The 21738-nt window shown below is 51.0% G+C and overlaps 1 protein-coding gene and 1 pseudogene across 1 annotated transcript; one reads left to right on the top strand and one right to left on the bottom strand.

Moving 5' to 3' along the window:
- Nucleotides 1-329: 329 nt before the first annotated feature.
- On the top strand, nt 330-1726 carry LOC142364106 (lysozyme C-like). Its single transcript, XM_075442782.1, has 4 exons — nt 330-483; nt 830-988; nt 1222-1300; nt 1666-1726. The coding sequence occupies exons 1-4, from the start codon at nt 330-332 to the stop codon at nt 1724-1726; spliced, it is 453 nt and encodes a 150-aa protein (XP_075298897.1).
- Nucleotides 1727-10437: 8711 nt separating this feature from the next.
- Nucleotides 10438-13604, bottom strand: LOC142364104 (uncharacterized; annotated as a pseudogene).
- Nucleotides 13605-21738: the final 8134 nt, after the last annotated feature.

Genomic DNA, 21738 nt, shown 5'->3' with positions numbered 1-21738 from the left:
TCCTATGGCAACTATAACCATAAGCTCAATGCTACCCCTAAATTTCATTCCTGGAGCAACTGGGGATTGCTGTACTGCCTGTGTGTGCACGAGTCCCAGCCTTGCAGGGCTGGTGGAGCAGGCACTGGCATCCTCCAGGACACGTCTTTGGCTTTTGGCCTGCTTCCTTATGGGCTCATTACCATAAAGGCGTTCCACACTTCCCAGACATGCTTGGCTAGCTGGTAGGTCCTCCTCCTGGGAGCAGGAATAAAAGGCTGGCATTGAAGGCAGCCCTGACAGACAGACAGCTGAAGTCGCTTTGGCACTTCCTTGCTGTGGACTGCACTATGAGAAACTCAATGCTCTTCTTCGGCTTTCTTCTGGCCTTCCTCGGCCTGGCTGTGCCAGGCACTGAGGGAGAAATCATCTCCCGATGTGAGTTGGTGAAGATCCTGCGTGAGCATGGCTTTGAGGGCTTCGAGGGCACAACCATAGCTGACTGTGAGTATAATGAGCTCCCATTGCACCTCTCCACCTATACCACCCTTGTCCCTCTCAGCTTCTTTGCAACCTTCCAGCAGTACTGTTCTGTCCCTCCAGTCCTTTGACTTCACCATCTCTCTGCCTCATCCCCTTCCTTGCCCCATCCCCTTCCTTGCCCCCTTCTATGGCTTACACAACAAATACCTATCCAGACCTTTCTCCTTCCAAGCACTTCTCCATCCATTCCTCAGACTTACCGTATCACCAGTTTACTTCTCCAGCTCTTCATCCGTCCTTAATCTCTTCATCTCTTACCTCTTATTTACCCTGAGCATCCCTTGACGTTCCTCTCTTCTCCCTGCAGGGATCTGCCTGGTGCAACACGAGAGCGATTACAACACCAAAGCGTATAACAACAATGGTCCAAGCAGGGACTACGGGATCTTTCAGATCAACAGCAAGTACTGGTGTAATGATGGCAAGACCAGTGGAGCCGTCGACGGCTGCCACATCAGTTGCTCAGGTAAGTGGTGGGACAGAACAACGAGCCTTCCTTCATCCTCTCGATGAAAGCACCCTGATCTGTCCATCACATCCGCCTAGCAGCTGCTCTGGGCATTTCTCTCCATGTTCATCCATCTCCTCTGTATCCCTCCTAGCCTTCCTGATGAATGAACACCTTTCCTTCTGCCCATCTATCCCTGCTTCCCTCTACCCCTCTTTCCTCCATACTGACGTTTTCTCCCGCCCCCACAGAGCTTATGACAAATGATCTTGAGGATGATATTAAGTGTGCCAAGAAGATTGCTAGAGATGCTCACGGCCTCACTCCCTGGTAAGGATATTTGCAGTGGGCACTGGGGAAGAGTGGGCAGAGCAGACAAAAGAAAATCCTGCTGTTGACTGGGGCCTGGGGGGGCCAATGGGTGGGAAGCTGTATTTGGTAAAGTTTAGCACAGTCCTTCTCCTAGAGCTGAAAGGCGTCCTGGCTCCAGCATCTGCCCTAACACCCTAACTTTCCCTCCCCTCCCAGAGCTCTCCCCGTGGTTCCCTTCCCCCAGCTCCCTAGACTGAGCTCATCAGAATTTTCTCTGATTCCTACCTTTCATGCCCAGCCAGCTGTCTGCACATAAGTGTGGTTTTTGAACGGATTCAATCACTGCCTATCCCCTCAGCTGGCATCATGTATTTCTCTTCCAGGTACGGCTGGAAAAACCATTGCGAGGGCAGAGACCTGAGTTCCTACGTCAAGGGCTGCTAAATGACTCCGCAAGCAGCACCTGATCTCGGGACCACCCATGGTGAAGAGGGAGGGTGTATGGAGCGGAGGCTAGCGAAAATGGACGGGTGTGGGGAATTCAAGGCAGCGCATTGCTCTGGTAGAAAGGGTGCTGGCTACTGTTAACGCTATGAGGACTTTGCGCTACTGCAACGCAAGCAGAGAACTTAAAGGCTGGCGGCTTAGTACAAACAAAGCTTAGCAAAAGTGCATTACAGCTGGAGTTTCAGCCATTTACTTGCATGATCCTGTCTCGAGGTTTGTTTTGTCGTCCTGACTAGCAGGGCTTGCCAACGTCTAGGGTTTCTCTCTCTATTTGTCTCTTTTCCTCTTCTCCTTCATCTCTCCCGTCCTTCCCCCTCCTCCTTCCCTCCCTCCCTCACCTTTTTCCATTCCTTTGTTCTTTCTTATCTGAGTACAGAGAATATGAAAATCCATGAATGCCATGTTTGGTACAAAACCTGCATACTGGCAGTTGCCGTAGCAGTAGGACACAGTCTCTGACTGAGCTGGGTAGTACAGTTGACAGAGAGAAACAACTATGCTGAAGACGACCTCGCTCCTCCCATTCATCTGAGCACCTGCTCCCGGCTGGCATGAGAGATAGGGCACTGACCTGTACGGACATCTGGCCCGGCTGAACACGGCTTTTCTTCTCACCTCTTGAAGCCTCAGATCAAACACATTTCAGGGAAGATGCAGGGCGCATCTCCGTGAGGAAATAATGGCTTGGGAAGCCAATTAGGAAAGGGAAATGTGTTGCCATTTAGGTCACGAGTCCTATTTTTAAACGCAGGCTGAATCCAGAAATGGTGCACAAACGGAAGGTGACAATACTGGAACGGTGTTTGCTCCTTCATAAGCTTTGTTCTGCTGCTTGGTGAGCAGTGGCTGCTTTTACGTTCGTGCAATAAAGGGATGCTTTAACTCCTGTCGTATGTGAATGTATAAACCAAGGAGGAAAGGCATGTTTGTCTAGATGGCTGAATCTAAAAAGAATGAAAATGCTCCCAGCGGCCTTGTCGGAAGACCCTCTTCCCAGCTGCAGAGTGGACGGGGGCTCCTTCTCCCCCAGTGACCCAGGAGACTCCAGTCTCTGATGGAGTAACTCAGAGCAGAGCTATTTTACACGCTGGCATCCAGGAGGTTTTTGAGAAAACTCACAAACACTTGAGTCAGAGCCTTCCCTTCTCATTGTCTTCAGTGCAGGTACTTCCCACCGTCCGGGGATGTGAACAAACCTTCTTCTCTGGGGTTCTGGCTTGGTGGTTCAAGCCCAGTAAAGGGATGCTTTCTGTCTACCTAAAAATTAAGGCCACGCACGCATCTCCAAGGGACGTGGTCAACCAGAAAATCCCAGGGGCTGTGGAAGTAAACCCTCTGCGAACGGAACGCGTCCCTGCTTGGGGCTTCCGAGCCCTGCTCCAGCTCCGCAAGCCCAGCTCCAAGCGGGAGCGAGCCCGAGCACGGGCTCCCGGCAGGCACACGCACACACACACACATGTGCACAGACACACACGCAGGCACACATACGCATGCAATCCCGCACACAGAGACCCCAGCACACCCACGTGCCGTGCGGTTGGCAGCGCGGGGGCAGTTTCCATTGGGGTCGGTGCCGATGACTTACGAGGCCGCGCGCGTGTGCCGGCGGGCCCAGCCCCGCCTGCACATTATGCAGGGGAGGGGGGAGAAGATGAAGAATTTCAGCAGGGGTTGACCTGAAACGACATTTTGCCACTGCTGTTTTTCTCACAGCTTTCGCAGCAGTGTGAGGTCCCCGTCCCTGCAACCCGCTCGCTCTTCACGTGCACACACGTTCCTGCGTGTCATTCTGGGTTAGCTGAAGTGGTTGCTTTGATTTGAAACAGGAACTGTTGTTTCATTTTTCGGGTCTCCTGACCCCTCCTAACTGTAATCAACACGGTGATTAAGGCACAAAAATATTACCCTGGAGGAAGGGGACCAAAAGCTTGGGAAAGTATGAAAGGAACACTCTGATTAATCCTTTGAAAAATATGTTTGTTTAGCTGAAGCTGCAAAGTTTGACTCAACTGTACACACTGGCAAGGTTTTGCAGTGGAGTGTTTTTTTTTTTTTACAGTGAATAAAGTTTTTTCCTCATAAATACCCCCACCAACTCTCGGGCCGAGTGATGCAGTTTTGATGTGTCACGGAGGCAGGGTTAGCTCAGATCCCCCTCTCGGGAAGGTCGGTGTAAACCCCAAAACACGAGACTTTGGTCTCGAGCCGGGCTCCAGGTCCCTGAAACCAGCACCTGGCCCCCCTCGCTGTCAGAGCACGGGTAGGGGGTTTTGGAGGAGGCCTGGGAAGGGACATGTTTCACCCCGGCTTCGTGCTGAGAGGGATGCAGGGCTTTGGTCTCAGTTCCTGGAGGACCAAATCCCCTGCCCGGGGGACACTGGGGATCTGCAGCTGGGAGCTCCTCCGCAGCCGGTCCCAGCCCGAGGAGGGATGGGGCAGGGAAAGGCAGGCAAGCCCAAGCTCCACTGCAGAAGATCTCCAGTGAGTCAGGTCACCGTGCCTCAGTTTTCTCACGTGCCCCGTGGAGATAATGCTATGGCCACACAGCCCGTCGGTGAAAAGCATTCGGAGACCGACTTCCACGAGGATTAATTATCAGGGAGCTGGAGCCGTGGGACACCTGGTTTTCTGATCATTCACCTTGTCCTAAGGCAGGTGTTGAAAACAGCTCCCCTGACTCACTGTGCCGAGAAGGGCCAGAGGGTTCCAGATGCCGCCTCGGGGGCAGCTGGATGTTTTCCTTGCGACAGGACGCAGGGTGAGATACCACCTCCAAGTCTCCAGCTCTTCGGGTCCCTGCAGCCCCGGCTGCCCCGGGTCACTTTTCTCCTCGGTGCTCGTCCGTGTTTTTCCAGCCGTGGCAGACGTTTGGCGGTTGCTCATCTCCCATTCCCAGAATTGGACTTGGAAAATAAAACTGTCCCTTTCACTGTGGCTCCAGGCTCCCCTGGCCAGTCCTCTCTGCATCGCCAAGCGCCTTAGCTGGAGGTGGATGTGCTCAGGAAGCCACAGGTGTGAGGAGTGCTGGCCCTTTGCAAGCCCTCCGTCATCCATGGGACTCCACCACTTCCACAATGGGAGGTCCAACAGCCTGAAATCTCATCCTGGCCCTGTTTCATCATTTTTTTCAGCTTTCTGAATTGCAGGTTCTTCCCCTGCTGACACCGTGGAGCGATAGAAAGTTGTGAAAGGGAGATGGGAGAGCGATGCTGGCATGGAATCGCTTCCCACTGGCTAACTCCTGCGGCTGCGTCCTCTCCTGAAGGGCAGTGAACATCCCCCCACCGAGGAGAAACGAGCGGCAAGAAGGCCTTTTGCTTTCCTCCAGCCCCTGTGTGCAGTCCCCGTGCCACAATGCGATGGTGATGGGCATCACGGAGAGAAGCAACGGGCAGCTGATGCCGTGGCTGCCCATCTTCGGGTCTCCCGTCACATCTGTTATGGTCCTTTCGCCGTGGCAGAGGTCTGGGACACGAAGCTGGCTGCTCCTTGCCAGGAGAAGGTATCACCGCGCTGAAAGGCTGGTGCACAGGGGATCAAACATGCACCGATCCTTTCCCAACACCCAACCCTCGGCTGCAGCCGGTGGCCCTGGCAGGACAGGACAGTACCAGGGCAGCGGGATCTTGCCGGGGGACATGATGGCACCGTTCCCCTCCTGCAGAACGAGCCCAGAGCGGACAACGAAGCGTCTGTCAGCACCCCAGCCCCACGTCGGACCTGCTCGGCCTTTCTGCGGTGGGTTTTCTAAGAAACACTGCAGCAGTTAGCCAGCGTTTACGGGAAGGGTGGGCCGAGCTCAGCCCGCAGCCCGGACGGCCAGGACAGCGTTTCGGTGGGGCCGGGGAGGACGGTGGCCACCCGAGGGGCTCGGGCTCCTCGCAGGTGGCGTGACTGGGAGGTTTGCTTTCGTGTAAGAGCAGCTTCCCGGATGGTGCGGGGAAAAAAAAGCGAGAGAGGAGGTGAAATACAAACCACATCTCAAAATAGGCCTCGACTTTGAAGGCGCTTGGAGCTGCGCTTCCTGCTTCTGGCAGCCGAGGAGGAGATGAAAGATGCAGCTGAGTAAAAACTAAAAAAATACAAAAGAAAAAAACAAACCAAACAAACCGAGTTCACACTTTCTGCTGAAGGTGGAGGCACAGCGGTGACACAGCACACCAGGTCACCCCACAAGGCTGGGACTGGGCTCCAGGACCCCCGGTTCGCTCCGACAGCAGCACCAGAGTGGGCAAGCGAGGATAACCCTGTTCGGAGTCACATCTGGCTAGGGGACGCAAAGTAACCTGCGGAAAGGGAAACGTGCCCCTTCCTTGGAGCAGACACGCAGCCCCGCGTGTGCACGCAGCAGCAGGTGCTCCATGAGGCTGAGCAGGAACAGAGCTTCAAAATGCAGCCCATTAAGTTAGTTTTTTAAAAAAAAAAACATTTAAAAAAAAATATCAATTTAAAAAAAGTGCTAAGGAAAAAGAAACCCCAAAACCCAACACCCCTGAAGCCGAAGCGCCGCGGAGCTGGGAAAGTGGAGTTTGACAGTTTGGAGGGTAAAAGCTCAAGCGAAGCGTTACAACTGCTGACTGATAGCGACCGAATTCTCGTCATCTGAAGATTGACTTCCTCTCGCTCCGCGTTCGCCGCAGCCGAGCTGGAGGTGGGGACAGCCCGCCGGCGTCTTTCTTCACCCACTGGCACCCGGCATGCAACACCTGCTCTGCACAGGCTAAGCTGGAGCAACAGGCTCTGCCTTACCAAAATTTAGTTGGGCTGACAACATCTGGCGTTTCGTCAGGTCACTTTGATCTTTGTTTCCTCACCGTCCCCAGCACATGCTCCACACCAGCCTGCGGATGAATGGCAACGGGCTCCGCACCCCTTTGCTCTCTCCCAGGAGCAGTTGGCGCTGCAAACACGCCACCAAGGGCCGGATCCAGCCTTCCCCGCAGTGCTTTCGGCCGCCCGGTCCTGGTTAATGCCGCTGGTGGGACCTTTGGGGTGAGGTCTCGGCTGCAGACACACCGGGCTTCCCTGGGGCAGCCACGGTGCGATCACCGGCACCCAGCGCCCTCGCAGCATCTGTCATCCTGCCCTGCAATAAAGGAATGACTCCATCACATCAAGTAGTTTGTTTTTATTGAAAAACGCATAAAAAAATAAGATTTCTCAATTCCCCTGTACAACATTATTAACAAAAAAACCCCCCGCCAGCTACGCAGTTGGTGACATGTAAAGACGCGACAGTATGGACAGCCCAGGCCGGCTGCCCCTCTCCAGCCCCGAACAAGACACCTGGGAGGAAAACCCAAACTCAGCTGCGAACGGATCTGCACGTGGCAAGGAAACCCCAGTGCCCAGAACAGCTGGGGAGCAGGCAGGCGCTCCACACCTCCGCCAGACACCCGCCAGAAACACCACGGGCCCGGGGATGGACACAGGACAGACATGGAGGGAAGACCCGAACGGAAAACCGGGGGATCGGCAGCTGTAGCAGCAAGACATGGGTTGGAAACCCACCGGAATTATAAATAAATAAATAAGTTATCCTACTGGCTAGAACTCTTTCTTTAAAAAAAAACAAGAAAAATTCGTGAAAATAAATTAAACACCAAAAAGTAGAAAAGAGAAACAATGTAAAATCTTATCACTATTAACAACTGGATATCAAACTTTGCTCCTATATAACTTTGTACATGTTTCTAGCTCTGTTGCTTTGCATTGTTTGTGCATTCGGGAGGGCACAGAGAAGCAAAGAAGCCCAGAAATTCCCCACGAGATGGAGGCACAGGAGGCGAGCCATCGCCCGCTTGGCTCCCCAGCATCTTCTGACCTGTTTTTTCTTGAAAAGGGAAAAGGAACGGTATACCCAGGCGAGTCTTGGAAAAGCAGCAGTGCAGGAACATTCAAGTATTTCCTCCAGCGTGGCCCTGATCGCAACTGAAGGCACTCGAGCATGATGACAGCGGAGAAGAGACAGCCATTCGGCCGCAGTACCTGCTCTCCACCCCAACCAGTTCCCTCCCCCCTGGCCCCATTGAAGCTTTTCTCGCAATAAGGTGTCCGATCCTCTTGCAGTCCCAAAATTCAGCAGGTCAGGAAGACACTTGGGAGCCTCCAAAAACAGAACCAAAACTCAAAAATGAAAAATTGACTGGCAAAACACCAGATGAGACAGGGTCATTCAGATGGAGTCCAGGACAGCTGGGTTGGATGGTGGCCACCAGGTCTCCAGCCCAGCTCCAGCACAAGATGTGCGTGTTTCCATCTGATGATCCCTGCTCAGTGCTGCGCTCACAAGGAAAAAATCTGGTACTCTTTGCTTCTTATGGCCAGGAGCTGTGTGGAGTTGTTACTTGCCAGGCTCCTGGATCCAACTGTGCAGGTGGATCCCTGATGACTCCTAGGGCAGGTGAATCCCTTGCAGTCAAGAATGGCGGAAGATGTCTTCCAGAGTTGGCCTGTCCGAGGGGCACATGGACAAACACCATCTGATGAGCTTCTGGCACTCTGGGGAGAGAAACCAGAAAGCGCCGGTCAGTCAGAGAAGGCTCTTGTCCACCTTGTGCCACCATCCACGTTGCCCAGGCCATACTGAGTGTGCTCAGAGCTGCACCCAAACCTCCCAAGTGATTATCCATTTTGGAGGAGAGCAAGATGGCAGGACGTGTGCCATCTCGTCCAACTAACTGTGGGAGATCAACCTCCTCCTGGGCCATCTCCTCCAACCATGGAAGATCAACATCCTCCACAGCCATCAAAGCGGGATGCTCATGTGCCTGGTGCCATCTCCCAAAACCCGCGATCCCCCCCTCGCCGCGGAGCTGGGTACCCACCTGGAGAAACCCTCCGCCGGAAGCAGAACTGCCCCTGGGCGATGTCGGCATCGTGCTCGAAGGGGATGTCCCCGCAGACCATGGCGTAGAGCAGCACGCTCAGGGACCAGATGGTGGCCGTGCACCCATGGTAGCGGTGGTAGCGCACCCACTCCGGCGGGCTCTACACCCGTGTTCCTGCTGGATACAGGCGGAGCTCGTCAGGCAGACGCTGCCGGCTCCCGGCCCGAGCATCCTCCCCCCCGGGGAGGGACACGGGGGACACCCGGTGTCACCACGTGGCTCTTGTTTACGAACTTTGGGTTGGAAAAAGCAGCCGCTGGTGCCCGAAGAGGGCAGCACGCGCACGGGGAAGGCCCGACCTTTACGGGGGGAGGGGGGGGGGGGGGTGGTGCCCCCTAGTGCCAGGTTCGCGGAGCCGCCGTGCGGTGGCTGCTGGCGCTGCGGGCTGTGCGGTGCCGGAGGGGCTGCGCGGTTTGATGCTGGGATTCACCCTGCTCTGATCCCAGGTCCGGTGCGCCAACTGCTGCAGAGGGACCCTGTTGGACACTGTCGGGGTGCCGGATTTTGCACCCCGCTTCCCATTTCTCTGGGTTTAAAGGATCGTCAGGTTCTGGCGGATTTACCTCCTGCATTGCTCGTGTTGGGTTAGGAATTGCATCGTGTGTAGGGTTAAATATTTCGAAAAACTGCGGCTCTGTCCTTGCTTTGGAGATAACGTTGGAGGAGCAGCAGCCACTTCTAAGATAGTTTCTGCAGGTTTTAGAGCATTTCAAGCTGTATGCACTCATTTCCAAGTAATGATTTCCTCAAGGATTTGAAGCTGCAAGACTTTGTTCTTTCAAAATTCTCTGTAAAATCTTTCAATTGAGCTTTCGTTCCTTTCAGCTGATCATGCTTTTGACAGCTCGAAAAACAGGGGCTAATTATCGCTCCTCTTTGTGTGGCCGATCTGCACGCACAGAGTCCCTGATTCTCTCCACACATCCAAGTCGAACAACTGCTCTGTTTCCCGATTTTCTGCATTCGCTGGGATTGTGGTTATCCCGCTCACAGTTCACGCACCAGTTTCTTCCCCCCTGGCCAACCGCTCCTTTGGCTCCACATTCCTTCCGAAAGTGACCCTTTTTTCCACAATTGAAACAACTCCTGTCCTGTTTTCTCCTTTTCTGTTTTGCAACCAACGGTGGCACCGCCGCCCCAGCTGCAGCTGCCGTCACTGCAGCCATCCCTCTCCACCGCACCCCCGACCCTCCCCCGGTTCCCAACCCCCATCCCACGGCACGGCGCAAGGTGGGGCTGGAAGAGAAAACAGGTTACACGGGTCAGGGACTGGTGGCTCTGGCAGCGAAATGTCCGTCACCTTCTCATCTGCGCAATGAGTCCCGGGAGTCCCGGGAGCCAGCGGCGTGGGCGGAGGAAGTGGAGGACACCGCGGTCCAGGATTCCGGGACGTGGGACGATGGAAGGGGCAGCGGCGGCAGCTCAGCGCAGCCCTCTCCGCGGCGCGGTGGCGGTGGCAGTGGCGGTGGCGGTGACTCTGGCGGCGGGAGTGGAAGCTCCTGCGCCAGCGGTCACCCCGTGCGTGCTCCTGCTCCAGGACCGCAGGGTCCCTGGCCTCCACGGGCCGCTGACTCGGGCCCCTCCTGCTGTCACAGGCGGCGCAGGGATGCTGGGACCCCGGAACAGCAGGCTGGTCGCCGAGCAGGACTGTCCCTCGGGGGTTAACGCAGCGAAAGCAGAGGCAGCGGCTCCCCTCTCAGCTCTCACAGCTTTTAAAGCCTCATGTATCAGCCTCCACAGCGTGGAGAATTGGCTCGCTTCCTTGGATCCCGTACTAATTTCTTCCCACAGTTTCGCTCCGATATCAGCCCATGTCTGAACTTCAAAGGCAGCGTTAACACAGGGGATGAAGTCCTTTCTCCGTGCCCAAAGCAGCAGAGACTTCAAGGTAGCCGAGTCATATTGTAGCCCTCTCACGGAGAAGATCTGTTGGAGGAGCTTAACCACTGCTGACTCTTCCTTCGTCAGAGTGGACCCCATCTCCTCCCTGGCCGCCTGCTTGATCAGGGCAGGATTTCCGGGTTTTCTTTTCCCAGTTGTGCGCTAGCGACTCCCAAGTGCTGGGGCAGCACTCGCCTTCGGCTGGCGTCCGCTCCCTCAGGGTTTGATCTCCCTGGAGAAATCAGCCGGCGATGCTAATGCCAATCTGAGGGTCCCTGTTCGGGCGCTATTTGTTGCAGCGGGATCAAGGACTCAACCAATATGATCCATAACAGTCCACTTTATTAGCAGAGAATCTGGATTATATAGACAGCACTCAGCACAGCAGTCGGTTATGGTTGGTCACTATTCCTGGAGCATCTGTTAACAGAACTCCTGTTTATCCTCGGCAGCCTCTCGATGGCCTTGAGGCCTGTGCTGCTACAGACCGATCAAGTCCATATCAGAGTGTCTGGGTTGCTCACAATATGTCCCTGTTCCTCCAGAAATCCCACAGTCCCCTGTCAGAAGACATGCCTACTGGTACTCCAAACCTTGGTATTATTTCTTTTAACAATATTTTAACCACTTCACTTGCTTTGTTGATGCGACAAGGAAAGGCTTCTGGCCATCCAGAAAATGTATCCATCAATACTAAGAAATACTTGAATTCATTTTGCCTGGGCAATTCAGAAAAATCAACCTGCCAATAGTCTCCTGGGGAATTGCCTTGTTTCTTAACTCCTAAGGGTGCCTTTTTCCGATTTAAGGGATTATTTTTGAGACAAATTGGACACTTGGCCACTATCGATTTAATTATTCCTGTCATTCCTACACACACTACAGATGATTTTAAACTCGAGACCATAGCATCTGCACTCCAGTGTGTCTGAGCATGCTTTTCATTCGCAAGTTCTAACATAACTTGCGGGGTTACTATTCCCTGCTTTTCTGGCGTTACCCACCATGCTTCTGTATTTTGTGATGCTTTTAATTGTTCCAGCAATTGCTCATCCAATTTATTATATTTTGGTTTCAGATTCGGGATTTTTATCTGATTTACTGGTACCAGTGCAAGGATACCTCGTTCCGCAGCCTCCTTTGCCGTTTTGTCCGCCAATCGATTACCTGTGTTTACAGCTGTCTGACCAAATTGATGAGATTTGCAATGCATTACTGCCACTTCCTTTGGCTTCTGCACCTCTTCTAGGAGCTGGAGGATTTCTTCTTTATTTTTTATCAATGATCCTCAGGCTGAGAGCAGTCCTCTTTCTTTCCAGACAGCCCCATGAGCATGAATCACACCAAATGCGTATTTGGAATCAGTCCATATATTTACCCTCTTTCCTTCTGCCATTCACAAGGCTTGCTGCAATGCCACCAGTTCTGCTTTCTCTGCCAAGGTATTTGCAGGCAGCGTTCCTGACTCCAGTACCTCGGTGGTGGTGACAACCGCGTATCCGGCCGTTCGTCTTCTTTCTTTCACAAAGCTGCTCCCATCCGTAAATAACTCCAAATCAGGATTTTCCAGAGGCTCATCCCTCAGGTCCGGTCTGCTGGAATAGACTTGTTCAACAGTTAGCAGGCAGTCATGTTCTAGATTTTCTGTCGGATTTTCCGTCGACAGAAACATTGCTGGATTTACAATAGCTGTGGTTTTAATTCCGCGTCATCTTGTTCCAGCAAGACAACCTGATATTTCAGCATTCTGCTGGGGGATAGCCAATGACCCCGTTTTGTTCTAAAGCAGTTATCACCATGTGTGGTACATACACCACCATCTTTTGGCCCGTAGTCAATTCTCGAGCTTCCTGAATCAGCAATGCCGCTGCTGCCACAGCGCGTAAACATACCGGCCATCCTTTACTCACGTTGTCAGGTTGTTTAGAGAAGTATCCTGCTGGTCGCTTCCAGGATCCCAGACGTTGTGCCAGCACTCCAAGGGCCAGATGTTGCCTCTCATGGACAAACAGCTCCAAAGGTTTGGTTAGATCAGGTAAACCCAAGGCAGGGGCCATCGTCAATGCCTTTTGAAGTTCAACAATGTTCCCTTTTCCTGGTTCTGTTTCTTCCATATTTCTAATTCTTTTGCCAACTGATTCCCAAATATTGTGAGGCTATTTTTGAATCCTTGTGGAAGTACAGTCCATGTCAGTTGCATCTTTCGTCCTGTTGCAGGGCTCTCCCATTCAAAAGCAAACGTGCTTTGACTTTGTATATCCAGAGGTATGCAAAAGAAGGCATCCTTGAAATCTAGTACAGTAAACTATTTATGTTTCTCTTTCAGAGATGTCAGTAAAGTATAGGGATTGGCTACTACTGGGTGTATATCTTGAACTATCTGATTTATAGCTCTTAAATCTTGGACTAGTGGATATTCTTTTCCTCCAGATTTCCTTACCAGTAATATAGGAGTGTTATATTTTGACTCGCATTCTACCAACAGTCCATATTCCAAAAATTGCGATTAACCCCTCCAATCCTTTTCGGGCCTCCCCCTTAATAGGATATTGTTTTTGTCTTACCGGTTTGGATCCAGGTTCCAAGGTCACTTTTACCGGTTCTGCTAATTTGGACCATCCCGGCACTTCATTTGCCCAAACCAAAGGAATTACTGCATTTTCCACCTCTTCTGGCATTTGTTCCTCCTTAAAAGAATCCTGTAACATAAAAGCTCTTGCCTCTGCGGCTTTTGATTCTGGTATCAATAATTCAATTTCCCGATTTTAAAAAGTTATTTGTGCCTCTAATTTGCTGAATAAATCTCGTCCTAACAAAGGCAACGGACATTCAGGCATATATAGAAACTGGTGAGTTACCCACTGTTTTCCCAATCTAAATTTTAACAGCTTGAAGAAAGGTTGATTTTCTTTTTGCCCTGTCGCACCAACAACATCTACAGATTTATGACTAAATTTCCCTTTACCTGTGTTCAATACCAAATAAGTGGCCCCTGTATCTACTAAAAATTCTCCTTCCTCATTCCTTAGCTTCTCGGAGAGGGGTTTGGAGGGGAGCGGGCTCGGCCACCCCCCCCATTCTTCCCCATGTCCTTCCTGAAACCAGGCTGAATCCCCCTGCCCCCCCTCCCACAGGAGAAGCAGAAGGACTATCAGCCTCCAAATTTCGATCCTCCTGATCATCTCCCCATCTCTGGCGAGGTGCGACCATCAATTCAACATCATCCTCCTCAGGTCCATATTTTAAGCATCCCTTGCCAACACTACAAGCAGCACAACATCTTTTCAAACCCTCTTCAGATTTTCTCTTCTTTAAGGCCATCACCATAGAATCTTGTGGATGTATCCCACACTGCCTTTGCCATTCCGGATGATTTCTCAACGAGAAGAACAGAGCTACATATGCCATCTCCTCCTGTTTACCTTCCCTTTTACAAAACAACATTCATTGCAAGATAGTGTTATAACGCAGTGTCCCATTCCCTGGTCATTTTTCCCCACTTTCCAAGGTATACGTTGGCCACCCATGACTGCAGTACTCAATCATTTGCTTCTGAGTCAAAGGATCACCCCCCAGATCTTTCCAATGTTTCAGAATACATCCCAAAGGTGTACCCCGTGGGATGGACTTGTTACTCGGAAATGTGCCCATCTCCCAAACGACCAGTGGTTGTGATTGTGCACTATCACAGGCACTAGTCAGAGTGACCCCAACCCTTGTTGGAGCTCCCTCTGGGATCCCAGCCCCCTGCTGGAGATCCCAACCTTGGAGACTTCAACCCCTCGTTGAAGACTCCCCCCTTGGGCCCCGCTCCACAGGCTTTCGCCTAGCAGAGACTTTCCAACCGAGGTACCTCTTTAGCCCAACCTTGCATGACTTTCGCCGCGCCTTACGAGCAGGCTTCAGTGGGACTCTAACCCACCTCCTGTGGGACTCTAACCCACATCCTACCAGGAGCTCTGTTACTTGTTAAAAGAATGCCTTAATTAAATTCCAGGGGACTTACTTGGAATCCTTCGGTCCGGGGATCAGAGGTTCACCTCGAGAATCCCTCGATGCCAGTTGGAGGTTGATACCTGCAAATGTAAAATTTCCACTTCCCAGAGGGATTGTAATTAAACTAAACTAGATTCTTGCTGTTTTGAGAAGACACGAAAGCTTTAAGATAAAGAGGCCCCTCAATAACATTACTTAGACAAACTTGATTTGCTGTTTTGAGAAGACAGGAAAGCTCTAAGAGAGAGAGGCTCCTCAATAATTCTACCTCAGACAGCTCAGCCTTGGGAGGGCAGAGGTACCAAGCTACAGAGAGAAAGAGGCACCAAGAGGGCAACAAGACCGGAGCAAAACAACCTGGAAGGACACGGGATACGTAATCTTAGAACGGAGTCTGCGCGGAAACAAAGGTCAACCAGCGAACACCGTGGTGAGGAGTACAAGCCTTCATCTTGAGACCCCCAGAGACCACCCGAGGATGCTGACAGACATGCGTGAAAGATATTTACATATGCTAATTTGTGCTTGGAAAAGTAATGAATATGCTAAGCATTTCTCGGAAATATGATGAATATGTATATTGTGATTGTATTTAACCTGAAATGACGGGGTGTTTGGCATGCACATTTGGAAGAGAGATCCCCCGTGTGCCCAGTGCTGCAATAAAGAATCTCTGCTGAACAGTCTGGCGACTCGTGAGTCTGCAGCTCCGGCTTTTCACGGCGTCACTTCTCGCCCCCCAGGTGGGACCCGCTCTGCTCGGGCACAGGACCCACTGGGAACAGGATCCCTGGGGTACCCCCGGGCTTCCCAGAGGGACTCCTCGCCTCCCTCGGATCTCTGCGTGAGCAGACAAGGACCATCTCAAGAGTAGAGGTATTGTTTAACTTTCTTCTTCCTCTCTTTCTCTGTTTTGGAATGTGAGACCGGTCCTTTGGAGAGTTCTCGTCAGTCGCAGGAGCCGTCCTACTCTGAGTGCTGTACCCAGGCTCCTGGTGCTGCGGGTGTGTGGCTCGGTGCGGTGGTGCGGGCACAGGCTGGGCTCCGCACTGCTGTAATAACGCGCTGTCGGTATTGGTGTGCTTAGGAAACCCGCGGGAGTTGTCCTGCTGGCGATTCGGATTTGTTGGTACTGAACGCGGATCCCTTTCCCTTGGTCGAGGAGGACTGTGTGAGGGATCGCTTAAGCGATCTGGACGCCCACAAATCCATGGGCCCCGATGGAATGCACCCACGAGTGCAGAGGGAGCTGGCGGATGTCATTGCTGAGCCACTCTCCATCATCTTTGAGAGGTCCTGGAGGACAGCAGAGGTGCCCGAGGACTGGAGAAAGGCCACTGTCACTCCAATCTTCAAAAAGGGCAAGAAGGACGACCCAGGGAACTACAGGCCTCTCAGCCTCACCTCCATCCCGGGAAAGGTGATGGAGTAGCTTATCCTGGAGGCCGTCATCAAGCAAGTGGAAGAAAAGAAGTTTATCAGGAGTAGTCAGCATGGATTCACCAAGGGGAAATCATGCCTGAGCAATCTAATAGCTTTCTACAATGACATGACTGGCTGGGTAGACGAAGGGAGAGCCATTGATGTTGTCTACCTTGACTTCAGCAAGGCTTTCGACAAAGTCTCCCATGATATCCTCCTAGGGAAGCTCAGGAAGTGTGGGCTGGATGAGTGGTCGGTGAAGTGGATAGAGAAGTGGCTGAATGGCAGAACTCAGAGGGTTGTCATCGGTGGTGCTGAGTCTAGTCGGAGGCCGGTAACAAGTGGTGTCCCCCAGGGGTCAGTACTGGGCCCACTCTTGTTTAACTTCATCAACGACCTGGATGAAGAGTTAGAATGTACCCTCAGCAAGTTTGCTGATGACACCAAACTGGGAGGTGTGGTAGACACACCAGAAGGCTGTGCTGCCATTCAGCGTGACCTGGATAGGCTGGAAAGCTGGGCAGAGAGGAACGTGATGAGGTTCAACAAAGGCAAATGCAGGGTCCTGCACCTGGGGAGGAACAACCCCAGGCACCAGTACAGGCTTGCGGTGGACCTGCTGGAGAGCAGCTCTGCGGAGAGGGACCTGGGAGTGCTGGTGGACGACAGGTTGACCATGAGCCAGCAGTGTGCCCTGGCTGCCAAGAAAGCCAATGGAATCCTGGGGCGCATCAAGAAGAGTGTGGCCAGCAGGTCGAGGGAGGTTCTCCTTCCCCTCTACACTGCCCTGGTGAGGCCCCATCTGGAGTACTGTGTCCAGTTCTGGCTCCCCAGTACAAGAAAGATGAAGAGCTACTGGAGAGAGTCCAGCACAGGGCTACAAGGATGGTGAGGGGACTGGAGCATCTCCCCTACGAGGAGAGGCTGAGGGAGCTGGGCTTGTTCAGCCTGAAGAAGAGAAGGCTGCGAGGGGACCTAATAAATGCTTATAAATATCTGAAGGGTGGGTGTCAGGAGGATGGGGCCAAGCTCTTTTCAGTGGTGCCCAGTGACAGGACAAGGGGCAATGGGCACAAAGTGAGGCACAGGAAGTTCTGTCTGAACGTGAGGAAGAACTTCTTCCCTCTGAGGGTGACGGAGCACTGGAACAGGCTGCCCAGGGAGGTTGTGGAGTCTCCTTCTCTGGAGATATTCCAGCCCCGTCTGGACGCGGTGCTGTGCAGCCTACTCTGGGTGACCCTGCTTGGGCAGGAGGGTTGGACTAGATGACCCACAGAGGTCCCTTCCAACCCCTACTATTCTGTGATTCTGTGATTCTGTGATATCAGATATCTCGGACACTGGTTCGTTAACAGACCCATCAGGCATCGTAAAACCAAAAAAAACCCACCCAACCTTGCACCGTGAACCTCTTTTCTCGTGACCAGAATATTAATTGTGACATTTGCGGAGGGTGGTCAGAGTGGGACGGAAGGGGATGACAGGTTAAAATTGTTAAGATAAAGACTAACAGAAGTACAGAATCCGCAAAGTAAAATGGGGGACAGCAAAGCAGTGGTATTTTAAAGAAAAGCCCCTTAGGATGTATCCTAGCACATTGGATAGATTGTGTGACTGTGTTGAAGCCTCTGTGTGAAAGACAAATAAGTAGAAAAAAAAAAAAGTAAAAGAAAAAGAAAAAAAAAAAACCCACATCGTATGTTTGGTCCGTTCTGCTGATTTCCGGTTTTTGACCTGGGACTGTTGTATTTGAACTCTGATTCATCGGGGCCGTGGTTAATGATTTCTTAAGTATCAGTGCAGGGTCTTCCCGCGGGGGGGAGGATTTTGAGAGTCTCTCCCAGGATCTATATGGAAACATTGGGAAAAGCAGGGGTAGACCCCTCACTTGACAACATCTTAATAATGTATGGGGTCTGGTTTGCTTAAAGAAAATCGGCATGATTTAGGAATTGTACTGGGAATTTGGGGATTGGTTTTAAAATACTTACAAGTTGGTAGATATTGTGGGGTTACAAGTTCTCTAGTTATTTGGCACTGATCAATCACTTAGGGACTCTGGTTTTGGGGTATGTATCAAATAGACTGTATATATTGTTTTAAATGAGCTCTATGTGTCTATATATATAAACATGTTAACTGAAGGAGTTTGCCTGTATATATTGTTGTACTTAGGTGATACAGTTTGTAAACAGAAGGATTTTAAAAGATCCCTTCTGGTTTCTGTGTGTGTGTGTGTGTTTTGTGTTAACTGATCGGTGGAGAAGTTGTGAAGTTATTTTATTGCAACATGAGCTTTGGAGGGAGATGATTCCCTCACAAACAATTAATTGAATCACGATGCGCTGTTAGAATTGATACAGTTTTGTAGACAATTAAAAAGTATAGGAGATGAAAAGTTTAACGCGGTATTGAAAAGAAAAAAAAAAAAAAGGAAACCCCCTCTAGAATTTACCAAGGGTTGTGTCAAGTGATTAGAACAGAAAGGCATCAAGTTACAAGCTGCTGTGCTAGCTGCTGCTGTAAATGAAGGAAAAAAAAAAAGCAAAGTTCTTAGAAGTTACGCAACAGAAAAACGAAATGAAAAAGAGGGGAAACAAGGTAACTTTTTACAGTATGGACTACTAGTGGAGTGTGAATTAGAATACAATACTCCTGTGTTACCAGTAAAAACAAACAAACAAAAAAGCAAAAACCAGATGGAACTTATCAGATAGTACAGGATTTAAGAGAAGTGAATAATATTGTTAGCGACATACACCCTATGGTAGCAAGCATGATTTGCGGTATTGGATTTAAAGGATGCATTCCTGTGTCTGCCTTTAGTCAAAGAACGTCTGAATTTATTTGCATTTGAGCAAGGCTTTCGACACGGTCTCCCATGATATCCTCCTAGGGAAGCTCAGGAAGTGTGGGCTGGACGAGTGGTCGGTGAGGTGGATTGAGAACTGGCTGAATGGCAGAACTCAGAGGGTTGTCATCAGTGGCGCTGAGTCTAGTCGGAGACCGGTAACTAGTGGTGACCCCCAGGGGTCAGTACTGGGCCCAGTCTTCTTTAACTTCTTCATCAATGACCTGGATGCAGAGTTAAAATGTACCCTCAGCAAGTTTGCTGATGACACCAAACTGGGAGGTGTGGTAGATACACCAGAAGGCTGTGCTGCCATTCAGCGTGACCTGAACAGGCTCGAAAGTTGGACAGAGAGGAACGTGATGAGGTTCAACAAAGGCAAATGCAGGGTCCTGCACCTGGGGAGGAACAACCCCAGGCACCAGTACAGGCTTGCGGTGGACCTGCTGGAGAGCAGCTCTGCGGAGAGGGACCTGGGAGTGCTGGTGGACGACAGGTTGACCATGAGCCAGCAGTGTGCCCTGGCTGCCAAGAAGGCCAATGGCATCCTGGGGTGCATTAGGAGGAGTGTGGCCAGCAGGTCGATGGAGGTTCTCCTTCCCCTCTACACTGCCCTAGTGAGGTCTCATCTGGAGTACTCTGTCCAGTTCTGGGCTCCACAGTTCAAGAAAGATGAGGAGCTACTGGAGAGAGTCCAGCACAGGGCTACAAGGATGGTGAGGGGACTGGAACATCTCTCCTACGAGGAGAGGCTGAGGGAGCTGGGCTTGTTCAGCCTGAAGAAGAGAAGGCTGCGAGGGGACCTAACATATACTTACAAATATCTGAAGGGTGGGTGCCAGGAGTATGGGGCCAAGCTCTTTTCAGTGGTGCTCAGCGACAGAACAAGGGGCAATGGGCACAAACTGAAGCAGAGGAAGTTCCGTCTGAACATGAGGAAGAACTTCTTCCCTCTGAGGGTGACGGAGCCCTGGCACAGGCTGCCCAGGGAGGCTGTGGAGTCTCCTTCTCTGGAGATATTCAAGACCCGCCTGGACAAGGTCCTCTACAGCCTACTGTAGGTGACCCTGCTTCGGCAGGAGGGTTGGACTAGATGACCCGCTGAGTTCCCTTCCAACCCCTAGCATTCTGTGATTGTGCGATTCTGTGAGTGGGAAAATCCTACCACAGGTAGAAAAACCCAGCTTGCCTGGACAGTGTTACCCCCAGGTTTTAAGAACAGCCCAACAATCTTTAGAAATCAACTAGCACGAGAACTTGAAGCATGGAACCCTCCCTCCAGAGATGGAACCCTTTTACAGTGTGTAAATGATTTATTAATAGCAACTGAAACAAAACCTGACCGTATACAGTGGCCTATCAGTTTGTTAAACTTTTTGGGACTAAATGGGTATTGAGTCTCTCAACAGAAAGCTCACATGGTGCGGCAGTGATAACCTACCTTGGATACGAGCTGTCTAGAGGAGAGAGAGAACCAGGAACAGAACAGAATGAAGCCATCTGCAGGACTCCCCTCCCTCAGACGGTAAAAGGGCTCAGGACCTTTCTGGGACTGACAGGTTGGTGCCAGTTATGGATTTATAATTACGGAATAATAGTGAGACCCTTATGTGAGCTTTTGAAAAACAACCCCACCCGACTGATCTGAGCCAAAGAAGCTCAAAACGCATTTCAGACGCTTAAGAAAGATCTAAGGAAGGCCCCAGCTCTGGGCCTGCCTGATGTTACTAAACCCTTCTGGTTGTTTTCTTATGAGCTCTGGGGATCCTAGCTCAACGGCTGGGACCCTGGAAAAGAGCTGTGGCCTATTTTTCTAAATAGCTGGATGGAGCAAGCAAAGGATGGCCAGGATGCCTGCGAGCTGTGGTGGCGGTGGTCTTGAATATTCAGGAAGCCCAAAAATTCACCTTGGGCCGAAAGATCACAGTACTGAACTCCCACAGAGTATCAGCTGTACTGCAACAAAAAGGGAACTACTGGCTTTCCCCATCCCAATTTCTACGATACCAGGCCATTCTAATTGAATCATACAATATTAATATTGTAGTAACTAATATTACAAACCAAGCTTCTTTTCTCAGCGGGTCAATCTCTGAACCATCGGCACATGATTGCTTAGAAACCATAGAGACTGTGTACTCCAGCACACCAGGTTTGAAAGAGGAACCCCTGGAAGATGCACAGGACTCCTGGTTCACGGATGGAAGCAGCATTGTCGGACAAGGTATTTGAAAGGCCAGGTATGCGATGACAACAGCAGACAAAGTAGTTAAGTCTCAATCACCGCCTGCTGGAACATCAGTTCCAAAGGCTGAAACTATTGCCCTAACTTGGGCTCTGGAGTTAACAAAAGGAAAAAAGGTAAAAACAGGCACTGATTCCAAATATGCCTTTGGAGTTGTCCACATTCATGGGACAATTTGGAAGGAGCGAGGACTACTAACTGCACAAGGGAAGCAGATTAAATATGCTGAGGAAATTCTTTGCCTGTTAGAAGCTGTTCAACCACCAACAAGAGTTGCCATCATGCACTGCTGAGGACACCTGAAGGGTGACACTGACCAGGAAAGAGGTAACAGGTTGGCTGACTCTGAAGCTAATCAGGCAGCAGAGAGAATGCAAGAGATTTTAGCCTTAATTCCAGATAACAGAAATAGAAACCTGAGTGACCAAGAAAACGTTGAGTATTCTAAAGCTGATGAAGAATTAATAGAGGGATTAGGAGAACAAATTCCATCCCAGGGATGGGACTATTGAAGTGATGGCAGAATTATAATCCCTGCTAAACAGATATGGGGGGTGGGTAAAGAAGAACACAATAGAACACACTTGGGAGCAGACTCCCTGTATAAATTTTTAAATCAGAAATTAATAGGGGAAAATTTGTATACTACAGTCTGACAAGTAAC

Source organism: Opisthocomus hoazin, chromosome 25, assembly GCF_030867145.1.
Source record: "Opisthocomus hoazin isolate bOpiHoa1 chromosome 25, bOpiHoa1.hap1, whole genome shotgun sequence".
NCBI lineage: Eukaryota > Metazoa > Chordata > Aves > Opisthocomiformes > Opisthocomidae > Opisthocomus > Opisthocomus hoazin.
This window is presented reverse-complemented; position numbering and strand designations above follow the sequence as displayed.